Raw genomic sequence first — 16,836 nt, 5'->3', positions numbered from 1 at the left:
CTCTATATTTATACTGATACTATATATATATATATATATTAAACTCTATATTTATACACATTATTTATTAAAAGAAATACAGATAAAATCATGCTGGTATAATACATATTGACAGACAAAATATTTAGCATGCACAGGATTTACATTTCACTCTATATTTAATTATTTATATAAAAAAATACAGATAAAATCATGCTGTGTATTAAAGATTGATGTTAACAAATTATAATTCCAAGATTAATATTAGTAACTTAAAATAATATTTCACTAATTTTATTCCCCCAAAAATTAAACATGCGTTAACCCACCACTTATCACAGATGAAGTAATTAATTTGTATTTTACTATTTTTAGAATTCTAGTTTTTAATAAGTGACATTTTTTTATTAGACCTAAACAGAAATCTCATACAAGTAATCTATGTGGAAAAGAATAACTAACTCAGAAATTTCCATAGGCGATTCAACCCATCCCCAAAATTGGAAGCACCTAGATACCGAAGAAAACAATCTTTTTTGTCTCTATCTCCCACACTTTTTCTCATGTGCAAAGCTCCATTAACCAAATTACCATTATTTTACTTTCACTTCGATTTCATTCTTCAGTTATTGTTACTTTACCTGGAAGCTTCCCCATTTTTTTAAAAGGAAATTCAACCCATGCTAGTGAAAAAATTGTTTTTTTTTGGCAAATATGAACAGAAAGTGAAATTTGCTCATTTGGGTATGTGTAGGTAACAGAGGAGATGCTGAAAACTTGTTTTTCATGGGATTTTGATGATTTCATGGGTATTGGATTTTTCTCTCTGTTTTGTTTCAGTGAATGAATTGTTATACTCTGTGAATAGGAGGGTTTGGTTATTATTGGCTATAAACTATAATTTTGTTATCTATAAGGAGATTGAGGATTGTTTTAGTCAGATTTAAAGGTGAGTTTTTTGGGATTTTGTTTGAGTCAGATTTGAGTATTTTTGTTTTGGGAATTAAGGTTTTGTATTTGTTTAATTTTGTTATCTATAAGGAGGTTGAGGGTTGGCTTCTTGTGAATTTGGGATCCTCAGATTTGTGCTGAGGGATTGGAATTGTTGTTTTGATTGATGGATGAAGCTCCGGGAAGTTCGAGTTCCCTGCCTCCATTCCTGGCAAAGACTTATGAGATGGTTGATGATCCATCATCGGATTCCGTTGTTTCTTGGAGTGCAAATAGTAAAAGTTTCGTTGTGTGGAATCCTCTAGAATTCGCGAGGGATTTGCTGCCAAAGTTTTTTAAGCACAATAACTTCTCAAGTTTTATCAGGCAGCTGAATACATATGTAAGAAAATTCAATCTTTATGTTGTTGATGTAAATGTGCATTTTGTTATTTATTTCCCTGTGATTGCTTGATATGAGTCATGGTTTATATTTTGTAGGGCTTTAGAAAAATTGACCCTGAACAATGGGAATTTGCAAATGATGATTTTGTAAGAGGGAAACCGCATCTTATGAAGAATATCCATAGACGAAAGCCGGTTCATAGTCATTCTTTACAGAATATCCAATCACAAGGCCCGGTAATGGAGTCTGAAAGGCAGAGTTTAAGAGATGAGGTAGAGAAGCTTAAACATGATAAAGAACTACTTCTTATGGAATTACGGAGATATGAACATGAGTGGCAAACATATGAGATACAAATGCATTGCTCAAAAGATCGTTTGGAAAAATTGGAACAAGCGCAACAAAAGATGGTCTCTTCCATTTCTGAAGTATTGCAGAAACCTGGGAGTGCCTTAAATCTCTGGTCACTAACAGAATCCGTGGATAGAAAACGAAGGTTGCCAAGAAGTGGCTATTTTAGTGATGATGCTAGCATGGAAGATGCTGTTGAAACTTCAGGAACCAGAGAAAATGCAGAAAGTACCCTGGGTTTGACATTAAACATGGAGCGTTTGGATCAGCTTGAGTCATCCTTGGTAGTTTGGGAGAATATTGCAAATTTGGGTGGTTGTACCTTTTTTCATGTTCTTCCGAACTTGGATTTTGATGAATCTACAAGTTGTGCTGTTAGCCCATCTATATCTTGTGAGAAACTAGACGTTGAAGTTCAGCCTACATCTTCTGGAATTGACATGAACTCCGAGCCAGCCGCAGCTGCTGCTCCCGAGCCTGATGCATCAAAAGAACAACCTACAAGAAAAGCTACTGTGGCAACTGGTGTTAATGATGTATTCTGGGAACAATTCTTGACAGAGAATCCTGGTTCATCGGAAGCTCAGGAAGTGCAATCAGAAAGAAAGGATTATGATGGCAGAAAGGATGAAGGAAAATTTTGGCGGATCACAAATAGTCTTCCAGAACAAATGGGGCATGTTGGTCAAGCAGAGAAAACTTAGTAGCAATTGATTGCTTCTTCTCACTTGTGATGCTCCTTAGTCATGTGTAATAACTCTAGGTATGCATGGTTTTCTCTAAAATAATTACATGTTCCATATTTTGGTTGAGAAGAATGTATGCAGTCTCCATTGATTTTAGTCAGTTATTCTACTGCTCTGTAGTATATGCCATATCCTGCCTTTTATGATTCAAGGTTTTAAATTACAGACCGCATCACGCGGCTGCAATATTGCTATGCATATGTGAACTCTACCAGACTTGAGGTTGGTACGGTTATCTCCACTGTGTTCTTTTTGCCTTTGATCCCTTCCTGATGTTACTTTACCATATAACAGAACTTAGAAGCTACTTGAAGATTCCTTCTCTTGCCGTTTTTTTGTGTGTGTGGATGGAGTATTTCAATCACGATATTTAGGCTGCATCACTTGGTATGCCAATAAGAATGGAAATGACTTTTTTTTATGAATATTTTGATAATATATTACATGAAGACAATACGATATAACTCAGAACTAGGATTTCCATTTGGGATTCAATATAGTGTGACAGTCTACTTCTACTGATAATGTTCAGAAGGTTTTATATCTTGTAAAGTCCTCTATATTATTCTACTAGAAAAAACCTTCATGAGGTGAGAGGATGACAAAATAGGAGTAGAAGGTGCATAAAATTCTAGATAATATAGTAAAGTTCAACTGATTACTATCATATCAATCAAACTGGCTAAGTGAAAAGTAACTTGGGTCAGTCTGAACCTACCATGGTATGAAATTAACTTCTAGTATATATCAAATTTCATTTTACTCTGCTTTCTGGCTTATGTTTATAGACTAAGAAGATAATGATTACTGAATTGTAGTTTTTAAAAACTTAGATGAAGACTTCTGAAATAAATTTGTTTGTGTGTGGTGTAAATTAGAATTTCAAGTGGCATAATAAGTAGTGCATTGAGTAGTAGAAGCTGCTGCAAGGAAAATTGAATTTATGTTTATGTTTAATACCTTAATGTAATAAGGAATATGGCAGATTTGTGTGTTACCATATGGCTGCATTCTACTTAGCAGATTATGGCTAGACAATAGTATAACTTTTATATTTCTTTCCAATATATATATATATACATATATATACATATATATATATAGACACTGTCACACTCCTCAATAAATGAAATTAGTATACAGCAAGCGAAATAAACCATCTTATTACCAAAAAAAATATTTACACAGTAACCTTTTCTTTATAAAATTAAATGGAAGAAAGAAACCCAAATACAAGTACATTTTTCACACAACCTATTTTCTCTTCACACAACAAACCCAAACCCCAAAACATCACCATTACACACAACCTCAAAACTCTCAACAAAAATTATTCGACCCCTATACATATATCCACAATTCCATATCCACATCATCATATGATGGCTATGCCCACCAAACCCGTTCCAACAACAAAATTCACCCACATTAACCCTACCTTGTAACTCAAGTAACCTGCAGAAGTTTCCGCAGGCAATGCACTATCACTTTCATCACCACCACCAACATTGCTACTACTGTCATCTGTAGATGACGAATTTGTTTTAGACAAACCTCCCTTTTTCGCTGCTGCTGGCGCTAGGGCTGGAGCTTTACTAGGAAGCACAATATCAAGTGGGAGAAGCACCTTGTCCACCTGATATCAAAACATTTTATTAACATCAAGTGATGTTTTATGTGTAGTCAAAACCAAACAACTAACCAACAAGACGTTGGTCTAGTGATGTAAGATCCTCTTAGATTTCCAGAAATACCTAATGTTCAAAGTTCGATTCCTGAGAGCAACACTTGTCGGGAAGGGCAATCATGCACCCCGAAAGGGATTAATTCCTTACCCTTAGGATGAGAGGATACCCTATTAGTATCAAAAAAATCTGAGACAATTTTCTCTGTCTTTAGATTTTTACTAGTACTTTTAATTGCAATCACATTTCCATGTCGCCACAATTGCTAGTAAAGTGATTTTTAGTGAAACATAGAAATAAGTTTGTATGTTATAAGTTCTCAATTTTTATATTATTTCTCAACTTTGAAATCATATGTATATGAATATGTAGATATAGTGTTTGATATTTAGTTTTATTGTTAGAATAATGGAACTCACCTGATATATAGCGAGCTTGCTGTCCGTGTACACAGTGCTGGTGATGGTGGCATTGACGGCACCGGTTGCCATGCTAACTTGGTTGCCACCAAAGGTAGTGACATTGAGTTGAAGCCTTTGAGCATCATCACCGGCTTGTGTCTGAACTGGGTTGGTGAGTGTGTCAAAGTTAGATATTGAAATGAAGGAAGAAAGGGTGTGGAACTGAAGAAGCTCCACTTTTTGTCTATCACTAAGAGAGTTTAAGAACCCAGCTTTTAGTTTTGAGAATCCACTGTCATCTGGTGCAAAAAGGGTTAACCCTCCTGAGCCTGATGTGAGAAGCTGTGAGTTGAGTTGGTTGATGAGTTGTGTTGTTTTCAGAAGACGAATAAGGACTGAGAATTTTTTGGCCTTTGTAAGGATATTGATTATGTCAATGGTGGGAGATTTGGGGATAATGGTGGCTGTGGGGGCTGAACTTGGTGTAACCGGTACTAGGGGATTTGTGTTAAATCCTGGAGCCGGTGCGGTTGTGGCTGGTGGTTGAGAGGCGAGTGGAGACGATAGTGTTGGTTGTGGTAGTGGTGGTGATGGCGGTGATGATAGTGGTGAGGCTGGTGGTGATGTTGTTGGGGATTGAATTGGTGAGAGTTGGGCTAAAGTTGTGGTGGTGTAGATGGTAATAAGTGTTAGTAGCAGTAGAATTGAAGTGGAAAATAGGGTTTCTTGCATTATTCTCATTTTTAGGGTTTAAGTAGTGTATGTGTTGAGGTGGTTTTGGAAGTGATTAGTGTGGAACACTTTTTTTGAGACTAATACACTTCTTAGAGTTGTTATGTGTTGCTATGAAGGAGGGGGAGAATGGGGTTTCATTTTATTAAGGGGGATTGGATTGGAAGATGAAGGATAGGTTAAGTGTTTAGTTAGAAAGATACACTTAGTTTGTAATTAACTACCTAAGAGCAAATCTCCTTTACTTGTCATGGAAAGGTGGTGCATCATGGTAAATTGGTAATGAACTAATGATGAATGGTGAGAAACAAAAATATATATATGTTGTCTTAAATCTTGTCTTATATATTGTTTCATCCAATAATAATAAAGTAAAAATAACAATAATAAAATCTAAATTGTATTTTTTTAATTGATATAACATGTTTTATTGACACAAGACAATTTATGAAACAAGATTTGAGACATCAGATATATGTATGAGAAAGAGTAGAGATTTTGGAGTGATAGAAGAGTGTGAACCTAGAATGGTTCTAGCTATTTGCTTTCACATCATTGTTGGCTTGAAATAAATAGGATACATAATATGAAAATGTATTGGAAAGGTGATGATTGGTTTGTATGTAGGTTTATTGGTTTAGGATTTCCATCAAGCAAGATGAAGAGGAAATTCAATATATTAGATGGTGTTGTCTGAAAGAAGTTTAGGTTAGGATGGAGCCATGGAGGACACCTAAATTTACCATGCTATGATTTGATGTCCCAGCATCTCTCTATTGTCAAATAGAATCATATTTTATAATTTAAATTTCAATTAAATTTATATTGATTCAAAATCATGAATTCTATTTTTGAGAAATTAGAACATAAAATTATAATTTTAACTTATATTCCTCAGAATTGAAATGGTAGTGCTTATGATCATGATGATAATAGAAATGGTTACTATAATTGCTTTAATTCTATTGTATTATGAGAGAAAAATTTAACTCATCCACAATTTATGAATTTTATACATTTTTATTATATCATTCATCATTTATGTTTAGTTATTATTAACTTTTCAAAGAAGTAATATAAAATGAATTATAAATGTTATATATTGATTTTAAAATAATATTATATTACATTTTTTAAGAGTCAATGATATATCATTTATGCTTAGTTATCTATTCTTAAATTCTTCAAAATAATAATACTGATAGTACATAAATGTTGTACTCTTCTCTATGGTATTTTTGCTTGTTGTGTATCAATTGGTGTGGAATTAGAATTATTAATGTGGAGAGCTTAAGAATAGATATGGAAATGACATCGGAATTAAAATTCTAGTTCTAAAATGCATTCCGAACATGAAATTAAGATAGATTTTAAGGTTTAATTTCATGCTGATTTCAAGAAAAAAATCAACATTTAAATTTATGAAGGGATAAATGATGACTATTATACTTTATTCCTTCTTGTTCAAGAGAATATTTTTTAATATTTTTCAAGTTTACACCTTATTTAACATTCCTTTGATTTATGCAAATAATGGAATGAAATTAATAATTATAGAGATAAAGAATATTCAGAAAAAAAAACACAATAAATTAAATGCAATTTAAAACAATTAATAACTCTCTTAAGGTGTATGTTTTTAAAACGGAAAAGCTATAAGGAACGTGCGGACTGCGGAACAGTAATATGTAAAGAAATTACATGTTTTTTATATTCTCAAGACAGTGAATATATATTCTCTTTCATCCAATATTTGCTTTATTTAATATCATAAGATGCTCAGGCTTAAATTTTAAAAATATCTAACATTGCTAGTTTGAAAGACATAATCAAACAATAATGATGTTTTCAGATAACCAAAAAAATGATGCTTTTAAGGTAGAGTGATTATTCCATAGTTAATTAGTTACAAGGAAAGTGATCGGGTTTGTTGCGTGCTACGGTTTAGGCAAATGATATAATGATGTTAATGTATATGAAAATACGAAAAAAACTCTTACACATTATTAATACTAGCGTGTCGACCGGCACTCTGCACCGGTCGACCCACATTCTTCTTTTTTTAATATAAGTGTATGTGTATAAAAAATGAAACATATAAATTAATAGAAAATGTAAATTTAAGAATATAAGATGTAATAATTGATATGATATACACAAAACTTTTATAAATTTTTCGTCATCTAATAATCATTATTGAGTTGTTGGATATATTTTTTCCATGTGCTATTGTTTTATTTTTGAGTTGAGAAAGAGAGAAGATAAAAAAGAATGTGTGGATGAGTAATAATGTATTAATTGAAAAAATGAAAGCAAAATGTGGAAGTTTCCATTCATTAAAGAGATGTTAAAAAGGATAAAAATGGAATTTAAAAATTATACCATGCATGATGATTATTACTTGTTTTGATTTTATTAATAGTATAGATATATAATGACGAATAATTGTTAAGGCAGGTGGAGGCAATGCCTCCTCTATTTTTTTTTCAAATTTAATTCAAATTTTTTTATACCTTCCAATATAGTTTTGTACTTTGTGCAATTCTTGTGGTCTTTTTAAAAAGCATACATAATTGATCAAAAAATGTACATGTGAACATTAGTTTATAATATTATGTTCATAATGATTTTATACTTATGAAAAAAATTATAAAGATCACATGTTTTTTATGCTTATGAAAAAATTATAAATATCACATGTTGTTTTTGTTAAAATTTGTAGCAAAAGTCCTAAAATTCTATAATTTTTATAAATCATTTAATCTTTAAAGCATATATTTTTGCAAAAGTTATGCCCTATCAATTTCGTTGAGTAAGAGAATATTAACTTGGGATGTCAATGTTAAAAGTTTATTATTGATGTTGTTAGTTATTCATGTGTGATTTTTTTAACAATATCTAAATCAAGTGTAACTTTGGTAATACGGTGTCGCTACCTCACTTTCGTGGACGCGACGAGAAATATTCAATTAAATGTAATGGAGTCGTCATCGATGTATTTAGAGGAAAAACATGAAAACCCAAATTTTGAAAATATGATTGATTTGCTCCAAAAATAGAAATTTAGTTCGAGAGTCGGTTACGGATGAGGAAGATGTTAGACACCTCATACCGCCCATTATAAAAAACGATACCTAGATCAGTTACGTGAATATTCATTCAAAACATTATTTTTACCGTCATATTATCACACGGAAAGAAAAAACAAAGAAAAAGCTTTTATATTTTTTATGCATGATAGAGAAATCTGCTCCTACGTATCTCTAGCTGCAATAGAGAAATCTGCTCCTACGTATCTCTAGCTGAATAGAGAAATCTGCTCCTACGTATCTCTAGCTACATAATTCTTTTGTAAATAAGTTTTATTAGTTATATATTTTTATTTTATTTTTTATTATGAAATTCACACCATGAAGTAGCACGACAAGGCACTAAGCCTATAGTGGGCTACCTCGTGTTGCTTTAATTTTTTTTATTTAAAATGAATTTACAACTTGAGGTAACACGACAAGACACTAGGTCTGTAGTGGGCTATCTCGCATTGCTTTTAAAAAAATAATTAAAGAGAATTTACAACATGAGGTAACACGACATAATATTAGGTCTAAAGTGGCTACACGACAAGACACTAGGTCTATAGATACTAGGTCTATAGTGGTTATCTCATACTGCTTTTAAAAATTATTTGAAAAGAATTTACAACATAAAGTCATGCGACAAGACTAAAGTTCAATTAAATAGCGGTGACTCAAAGTCTAACCGACACCATCCAACAGCCCCTCACTTTAAACAGTAAGGTTTCCGACAAATAAAAATGCAAACTTCAAATATTCTATACAAACTTAACACAACACAGAAGCATAGATGCAATGGTAAACAAAAATGTAGAATAAAGAAAGGAAAGAAAATGAAACTAGGAGAGAATATCTATATAATGAAGATGGTATGAGAATATCCCTTTTTTTCTCTTCTCCCTTCTCTTTTCTTTTCAAAGAAGATGGTGCCTCTGCCTTCTCTCTTTTTTTCAAAAATTCTAAACCCCTCTTTAGTTGCTAATTTAGGTTTATATACGGGAGTGAGAACTAGGGTTATGGTACTCTAATCTGGTTGGACTAGGGGAAAGTAAAGTTGCCACAATGTTTGAAATTCAAATTTTCCCCCCTTTTTGCTTTGAAGTATTTTACCTCGGTTAAAATTAGATATTTGCATATGGTAAAATAAATGTATATTATTTATTTGACCGAGTTATTCATCTTATCTTAATTATTCGGACTTAGCTATTATAAAAAGATCATTTTCAACAACAAAACAACTAAATAAATTTATGTAGTAAAATATGATATGAATTTCTTGTAGACAACATGATATTTATATTGAAAAGGAAATAGATTAAAATTTTAATCCTAATTCAATCATTGATAAATTCGAGTCTTTGAAAAAACGGATAACGTCAATTTAAAAGAATAAACATTTTTCTTTAACGCTCATTAGTGTTATTTTAGAATTAATATGCTATTTTGAAACTTTAAAACAATTATGTATATTCTTTATATTTTTATTATTAAATTAATCTTAATTATAAAATATAATTAAATATTGTTACATTTCCTAAACTTTGCATCAACATCCATCATTGAGTATATATATATATATATATATATATATATATATTATAAAAATAGACTTTTAGAATTATTTAATTCAATATCTTAATTATTCTTAACCAATCAAGTACAGTTGGATCTTGAGTAACACAAACACGAAATTTTATCATGTTAAATTCCTCCGGTAGTTTTTCTTTAGTAGATGAAGATTTTTCATGTGTATTGAAGTTTATGGCAATGTGTTAACTTTAAAATGAGACAATCCTACTTATGGCCCTCAGTAAGTGCAGTGCACATGAAGAATAGCTAATGGGAGTCTAATTTTTTTATTTACATTATTAATTTTCATGTTTACTGTTTTATTCTTATATAAAAGAATCTTATTCATTCAGAACATGTCTACTCTAGTATTTATTAAAGATTATGAACAGTGCATAGTGCATACAATTAAAGGCATAAGATTAAGCAAAAATACAAAACAATCAAATACTATTTTTTTGTCTGACAATAAATCAATCATACATATATTTTATTTAATGAAAAAGCAAGAAAAGAACATTCACAATTTCACATAGATCTCAAACAAACAAAGAAAACACAACATATAGATAAGTCCACAAAAATAAGGGGTTCTGAAAATGTTGTTCAACATGAAATTGTTGCTGCTACAGCAAACATAGCAACCCCAAGGGACACCAACATTGTTCCATGAACATTGCTAATAAAGCTGATAGCATCAGAACTGTTCTTACTTGAGTCACCTTGATCATCATCTTCGGCAGAAGAGTTCTCCTTATCAGCTTTCGGCGCCTTCGCAAGCGCAGGCGCTGGAGCAATAGCCTTCGGCTTAGAGAAGTCCAAAGGAATAAGCACCTTATCCACATGATATATAGCAAGTGTCTTGTCAGTATACACTATACCTGTAATAGTTGCATCAACCACCCCAGTTGAGATATTTACATTGTTGCCATAAGCAGTAACATTTATCTGAAACCCTGTGGGGCTATCACTAGCCAGTGTCAAAACAGGGTTGCTGAGTGCATCAAAATTTGAACTTGACACATAAACTGGTAGAACATGGAATTGTATAAGTTCCTTTTGTTGTCTCTCTCCCAATGAGTTAAAGAAACCTGGTTTGAGTTGTGAAAAGGCACCATCATCTGGTGCTAGAATAGTTATGCCTCCAGATTTTGTTGTTACAAGTTGTGCATTAACTTGGTTGATGATTTGTGTTGTTTTCAGTAACCTGATTAGTGTATTGAATGATTTAGCTTTTCTTAGTATTTTGATTATGTCTTGGCTTCCAGAATCTGATGAGGGTGATTGTGGTAATGCAGGGACTAATGGTTTTGATGGTGTCGGAGCTTGTATTGTAGATGCTGGTTTTGATGGGGCTTTTCTTGGGGCTGAAGCTGGTGATTGAGCTAAAGTGGTGGTTATGAGGGGAAGTAGTAGGAATGATAAGAAGAAAATTTGATTCATCTTCATTTTTTGGTTAAGGTTTGATTCTTTTGAGGAAATGCAAATGAATGGTTAGTTCACTTGGTTGTTATTGGAAAGAGTGTTTTATATGTGGAAGGTGTAATGTGGTAGAGAGGTTTTATAGATACTAGGTGAATGATTTGGTAGGTGCAAGGTTTAGTTATGAAAATAGTCTGTAGTTTTATTTTTTGAGGGTGTCTTATCTGTTAGGGAGAGATTAAGGTGGTGCATCAAGATTCAAGACAGATAATGGTGATTCATAAGTGGATTTGGCTGAAGTAGGACATTGCATTTTGCTTGGAAATGCAGGAAAAATTGAATGAGAAGTGAGATCTAAATTGGCTGTGATCTGATGGAAGATGCACATTATCATTCAGGTAAGATAGATGTGAAATCAAATCAACTACAGAAAGTTATGCAAGCTGTAGAAATTGTTTCCTAGAGCCATTTTTTTTATTTGCATTAGTAAGATTCATCAACAATTACCCTAGTAATGATATTGTAGCATTATTTTTTTGAACACCATTTTTCACACATACTTTATAAACAATGATTAAAAGATTTTTTATTTCCGAAATAACGAATAGACGATAGATATTTAAAATTCAAGTGTAAAAAGATGTGATAAAAAAAGTATCGAGGTGATGTTTTCCTAATAACCTCTTAGCTTTTAGAAATTTATAACAATGAAAAGTAGTATTATTCATGGGATAGAAATTACTAACTACCATTTCAGCCCTGTTTTCTTAAAGCTGATTAATTACTTCACTAATCAAATTATTTGGCCTTGTTACTATCCAAACAAATTGCAAGTGTTGCTTAGTAGAAAGACTCACAATGGAAAATTTATTGAAGTGTTCATTTAGTTGGACAATAACTCTAGACCCCTATATATTAAAACTATTTTGCAACCCTTGTGGTCATTTTGAAGGAAACAAATCCTCAATACCAAAAGTTTTTTATACCTTCATATCAATCCAATAAGATTTTACCTAGTAATAAATAACACACCTCACATTAATTATCATACTAATACATTTAGATATTTTGCAAAATATCATTGAACTGATACATAGTGATAAATAAATTTGGCATAGAAAATCTAGAATCCATTTTCAAGTGGTATTCCTACTCTATCCAAGTTAATTTCAGCACAAAGATCATCTAAGATGACAATGACCCTATCAAACTTCTTCATCCTATCACACAGAAGTTTAATTTAGCCCTTACAACTACACCCTCCTCGTCAAATTGCAAAACTAACATGTTCCCAAGCTCTTCTTCAATTTTGTTCAAGCTTGGTTTCTTTGTAACACTAGCCATCTGAAACTTTATTACAATTGGTAATTATTGCTTGCTTTTGATATGTTAAACATGCATGAGGTAGAATCCTCTCCTTGTTCTTGTGTAGTTCCTCATTGTTGAATTTTCTTGCAATTCCAAAAGCAGCCCCTATCTACCTTTTCTAAACTTCAACCTGTTTCAGTATCTTCTTACTCTTATTATTTCTTTTCCCTGATTTGGTATGTACACAAGGAGAAAGTAGAAGTTGATATCGTGAAGAAGATTTTTGCTCCTGACCTTAGCAAGGTTTTGATGAAGACACCAACATCACCAAAAAGAAGAAAATGAAGATTACTTATGAAGACCAAGAAGATTAAAGCTTCAAGACAATTAGTCTAAGTCTAAATAGGTACTTCTATCCTATACTCTTTAATAGACCAAAGTAGTAATGCTAAAATATTTTAAAAGAAATTGAAACACTTCAAGTTTTAAATGAAAACATTTTTCAAAATACTGTGTACCAAGTTACTGAAATTTGAGTAACAGGTTACATGAGTGAAAATCAGTTACTCAACAATATTTAAATTGGAGTAACCGATTACTCAAATTTGAATAACCGGTTACTCTAAGTGAATTTTAAATTCACTGTTGGACAGAGAGTTTAAGTAACCAATTACTCAAGTGAGTAACCGATTACTCAATGTAATTTTTCAAAATGTAACGTTTGGGTAATCGATTACCCACTTACTGTAATCGGTTACTGAGAGTTGTTACATCAGTTTTTCATATTTAAAACTCAAGATTTTTCATCCCAAACGAAATGCCTTCATTCCAAACAATTCCTACTCTTTCATAAAGCCACAATGACTGATTGAAAAACCTATTTAAAGGTCTTAGAACTCACAATGAAAACAACTCTCATACAACTCTTTTATAAATCTTTCACACTTTTCTCACAACTTTCCTACACTTTTCTGAAATAGTTTTCTGCACTTCTAGCAACTTGAACTCAAACTTTCAAAGTTATTTTTCTGAGTTGCTTGAAGTAAAGTGTTTTAAAGTTTTGTAAACTTAAAGGGCATTATTTACTAAGTATACAAAAGAGTTATTGGATTGTAAGTGATATTTCACTTCATACTTGTAAAGGCAATCTAAGCCATCATTGTAATTCTTCATTCGTTGTAAATACTTTCTTTCACGGGGTGTGAATAGAAAGGGGATAGAGTTACTTGGAAATGTGTTTTCCACGGGTATAAGTATTAGTGAGTGTGTAAGGTACATAGAAATCTCGGGGTGAGATATTGTAATTACAACTCATAATATTTAGTGGAAAGTTTCTTGTGCTGCAAGAGTACTGGACGTAGCCTTCGGTAGACAAGAAGGTAAACCAGCATAAAAATCCTTGTGTACTCTCTTCTCCCTTACCTCTGTGATTTATTCTTATTTATTTTCTGCATTATTATCCGCTGCACTTTAACTCTTCATTTTGCAGAAAAAGTGGTCAAAATTTCTAGTCAACTAATTCACTCCCCCTTTTAGTTGCAATCTCAGTCTTACAATTGGCACTAGAGCTTTTTTTTAGTAAGTTATTCTCAAAACTGATTCCACATCAAAGATGGCCGCAAGATCATTCCTAGGAGAATTTTCTAACATAAACCGCCCTCCAAGTTTTGTTGGAGAATGCTATGATTTCTGGAAAATCAGAATGAGAATTTTCATAGAATCTCAAGACTTGGATATATGAAATGCAATTGAAGAAGGACCGTATGAACCCTTCACCATTGTGAACAGTATAAGGGAAGTAAAGCCAAAATCTTCATGGAATGATGAAGACAAAAAGAAAGTGTAATAGGACCTTAAAGCCAAAAACATTCTTATGTCGGCTCTAGAAGAAAAAGAATTTCTTAGAGTGTCAAGTTGCAAAATGTCAAAAGAAATTTGGGACACTCTAGAAATGATACATAGAGCCAAAGAAGTACAAAGGTCTACAACAAATAGTGAAGCATCAACATTAAAACAAAAATCTACATGCTCTATATGCAAAAAACCAGATCATCTTGAATGTTCTTGTCCAGCCCTACAAAAAAGCATCATACTTGCAAAAGAAAGAAGGACAAGAAGCGTAGAAGAACAAATGTTATACCAGAAGATAAATATGTTGGTTCAAATGCAGAACTCAGAATTAAGGAGCAAACATATATTTAATTGATGACTTCACACAATTCAAATGACGATTATGAGGTTCGTAACTCTGAACCAAATGATACATTTTCATATAATGAGTTACATAATGCTTTTTGTGAATTACATGAAGAATTTATTAGACTCTCTAAAGTGTGCATAAATTAGAAAAACACTATAGAACTTCTTGAGAGTCAAAATAAAAATCTACAAAAATATTTGGATGCTTTAAAATTCAAATCAAATGACAAGTGCATTGATTGTCCAAAATGTGATACTCTTGAAACTAAAAAAATTTCATTAAATCAAGAAATGAATATGTTCAAGAAGAGTACTCATAAGTTGGATAATAATTTAAATACCAAAAAATATACCAATGACCGAAGAGGTATAGGCTACACAAATAGCCGAAAAACTCATGGTATGATAAAGAGTACTTTTGTGAAAACTAAGAATAATTGTATGTATAATATTTCTAAAGAAAATCTTGATCAACATTCTTTCTACAAGTCTAAACAAAATATGCATCAACATCAACCCAAATGCGTTTATTGTAAAAATGTTGGTCATACTCCTAATTCATGTCATATTAGAAAAGTTCGTATTCCAACTGGCCAATATGTTTGGGTTGACAAAGGTGCTAACCCCGCAGGACCCAAATCACATTGGGTACCTAGAAAATATTTTTAATTTGTTTTGAAGGAGTGCTTGAAAGCCATAAGCATAAATGTATTATCATGACAACGGCTGTTCAAAGCACATAGCACGAGGAGATTCAAAATTATCATTTATTCAAGCAATAAAGGCATTGTTACCTATGCATAGAACATAAAAAAAATCATTGGTATAGGTAACATTGTTATTATATTTATCTAAGTGCATGGTATAATCGTCTAACTAAATTTCTACTTGAAAAAAGTTTCAACAAAGGAAAGGTCGACACTACACTATCTTCATAAAGAAAATAAATCATCATACTCTACTTGTTCAAGTTTATGTAGATGATATTATTTTCGGTTCTACTAATGAGTTGTTATGTAGTGATTTTGGCAATATGATACAAGGAGAGTTTGAAATGTCTATGATGGGGAAGTTAAATTACTTCCTTGGATTACAAATCAAACAGTCTAACAATGGTATTTTCGTAAGTTAATCCAAATACTGCAAAGATTTGCTAAAAATATTTGATATGGATGGATGCAAGCAAATGACTACTACTATGAGATCTGGAACTTACATCGATATGGATGAAGTAGGAAAATCCACCGAGATATCAAAGTATCGAGGTATGATTGGATCTCTTTTATACTTAACTGCTAGTAGACTTGACATCATGTTTAGTGTGTGTATGTGTGCTCGCTATCAATCCAAACCAAAAGAATCACACTTAGTTGATGTTAAGAGAATCATGAAATATCATAAAGGCACAACTAATGTTGGACTGTGGTATCCAAAAGGAAGTATATGTGACTTGGTTGGATATTCAGATTCAGACTTTGCAGGATGCAAAACTGAGAGGAAAATTACAAGTGGTACTTGTCATATTTTAGGGAATGCCTTAGTTTCTTGGTCATGTAAGAAACAAGCATGTGTAGTCCTAAGCACTGATGAAGCTGAATATATTGCAGCATGTAGTTGTTGTGCCCAAGTGTTGTGGCTTAAGCAACAATTACGAGACTATGATTTAGACTTGGTTTGCACTCCTCTAAAATGTGACAATACTAGTGCAATAAACCTAACAAAGAATCATGTTATGCATTCAAGAACCAAACACATTGATATAAGACATCACTTCTTTATGGACCATGTCCAAAAGAAGGATGTGTCTGTAGAATTTGTTGATACTCATAACCAACTAGCAAATATATTCACTAAACCTTTGTCAAAAGAACCTTTTTATAAAATTAGACGAGAATTAGGCATTCTTGATGAAGCATACTTATCTTAAATGCTTATATATGATTATATGTATGTTTCATTATATCTATTTCATGCTTACTTGAACTTAAAGGTGTTTATTTATGTTTAAAAATTTCAATTTTTGGGTTAAAATCA

The 16,836-nt window shown here is 32.0% G+C and overlaps 3 protein-coding genes across 6 annotated transcripts; 1 reads left to right on the top strand and 2 right to left on the bottom strand.

The window, feature by feature from the left end:
• LOC109360670 (heat stress transcription factor A-4c-like) lies at positions 433 to 2,999 on the top strand. Of its 4 annotated transcripts, none has more exons than XM_019605736.1 (3): positions 433 to 788; positions 1,061 to 1,312; positions 1,411 to 2,508. In XM_019605736.1, exons 2-3 carry the CDS (start codon positions 1,097 to 1,099, stop codon positions 2,368 to 2,370), a joined length of 1,176 nt encoding a protein of 391 aa, XP_019461281.1. In that variant the 5' UTR covers positions 433 to 788; positions 1,061 to 1,096; the 3' UTR covers positions 2,371 to 2,508. The 4 variants fall into 4 exon arrangements, 3 of the variants coding, with proteins under 3 accessions (XP_019461281.1, XP_019461269.1, XP_019461261.1); XM_019605724.1 differs by having other exon boundaries at positions 433 to 928; XR_002109207.1 differs by lacking the exon at positions 433 to 788 and adding an exon at positions 2,579 to 2,999 and having other exon boundaries at positions 951 to 1,312; positions 1,411 to 2,429.
• Positions 3,763 to 5,383, bottom strand: LOC109360688 (fasciclin-like arabinogalactan protein 11). Its single transcript, XM_019605748.1, has 3 exons — positions 5,283 to 5,383; positions 4,517 to 5,245; positions 3,763 to 4,048 (listed from the first exon to the last, which is right to left on the bottom strand). The coding sequence occupies exons 2-3, from the start codon at positions 5,237 to 5,239 to the stop codon at positions 3,788 to 3,790; spliced, it is 984 nt and encodes a 327-aa protein (XP_019461293.1). The 5' UTR covers positions 5,240 to 5,245; positions 5,283 to 5,383; the 3' UTR covers positions 3,763 to 3,787.
• On the bottom strand, positions 10,343 to 11,810 carry LOC109360661 (fasciclin-like arabinogalactan protein 12). Its single transcript, XM_019605704.1, has one exon. The coding sequence runs from the start codon at positions 11,320 to 11,322 to the stop codon at positions 10,480 to 10,482; it is 843 nt and encodes a 280-aa protein (XP_019461249.1). The 5' UTR covers positions 11,323 to 11,810; the 3' UTR covers positions 10,343 to 10,479.

This window comes from Lupinus angustifolius, chromosome LG01 (assembly GCF_001865875.1).
Source record: "Lupinus angustifolius cultivar Tanjil chromosome LG01, LupAngTanjil_v1.0, whole genome shotgun sequence".
Lineage (NCBI taxonomy): Eukaryota > Viridiplantae > Streptophyta > Magnoliopsida > Fabales > Fabaceae > Lupinus > Lupinus angustifolius.
This window is presented reverse-complemented; position numbering and strand designations above follow the sequence as displayed.

Excerpts from the sequence above, each read along its gene's own strand:
- LOC109360688 (XM_019605748.1), bottom strand. The coding sequence starts at position 5,239 with ATGAGAATAATGCAAGAAACCCTATTTTCCACTTCAATTCTACTGCTA. Across the intron at positions 4,049-4,516 it reads GCAAGCTCGCTATATATCAG|GTGGACAAGGTGCTTCTCCC; the intron begins GTGAGTTCCATT and ends TTTTGATATCAG.
- LOC109360670 (XM_019605736.1), top strand. The coding sequence starts at position 1,097 with ATGGATGAAGCTCCGGGAAGTTCGAGTTCCCTGCCTCCATTCCTGGCA. Across the intron at positions 1,313-1,410 it reads TCAGGCAGCTGAATACATAT|GGCTTTAGAAAAATTGACCC; the intron begins GTAAGAAAATTC and ends TATATTTTGTAG.
- LOC109360661 (XM_019605704.1), bottom strand. The coding sequence starts at position 11,322 with ATGAAGATGAATCAAATTTTCTTCTTATCATTCCTACTACTTCCCCTC.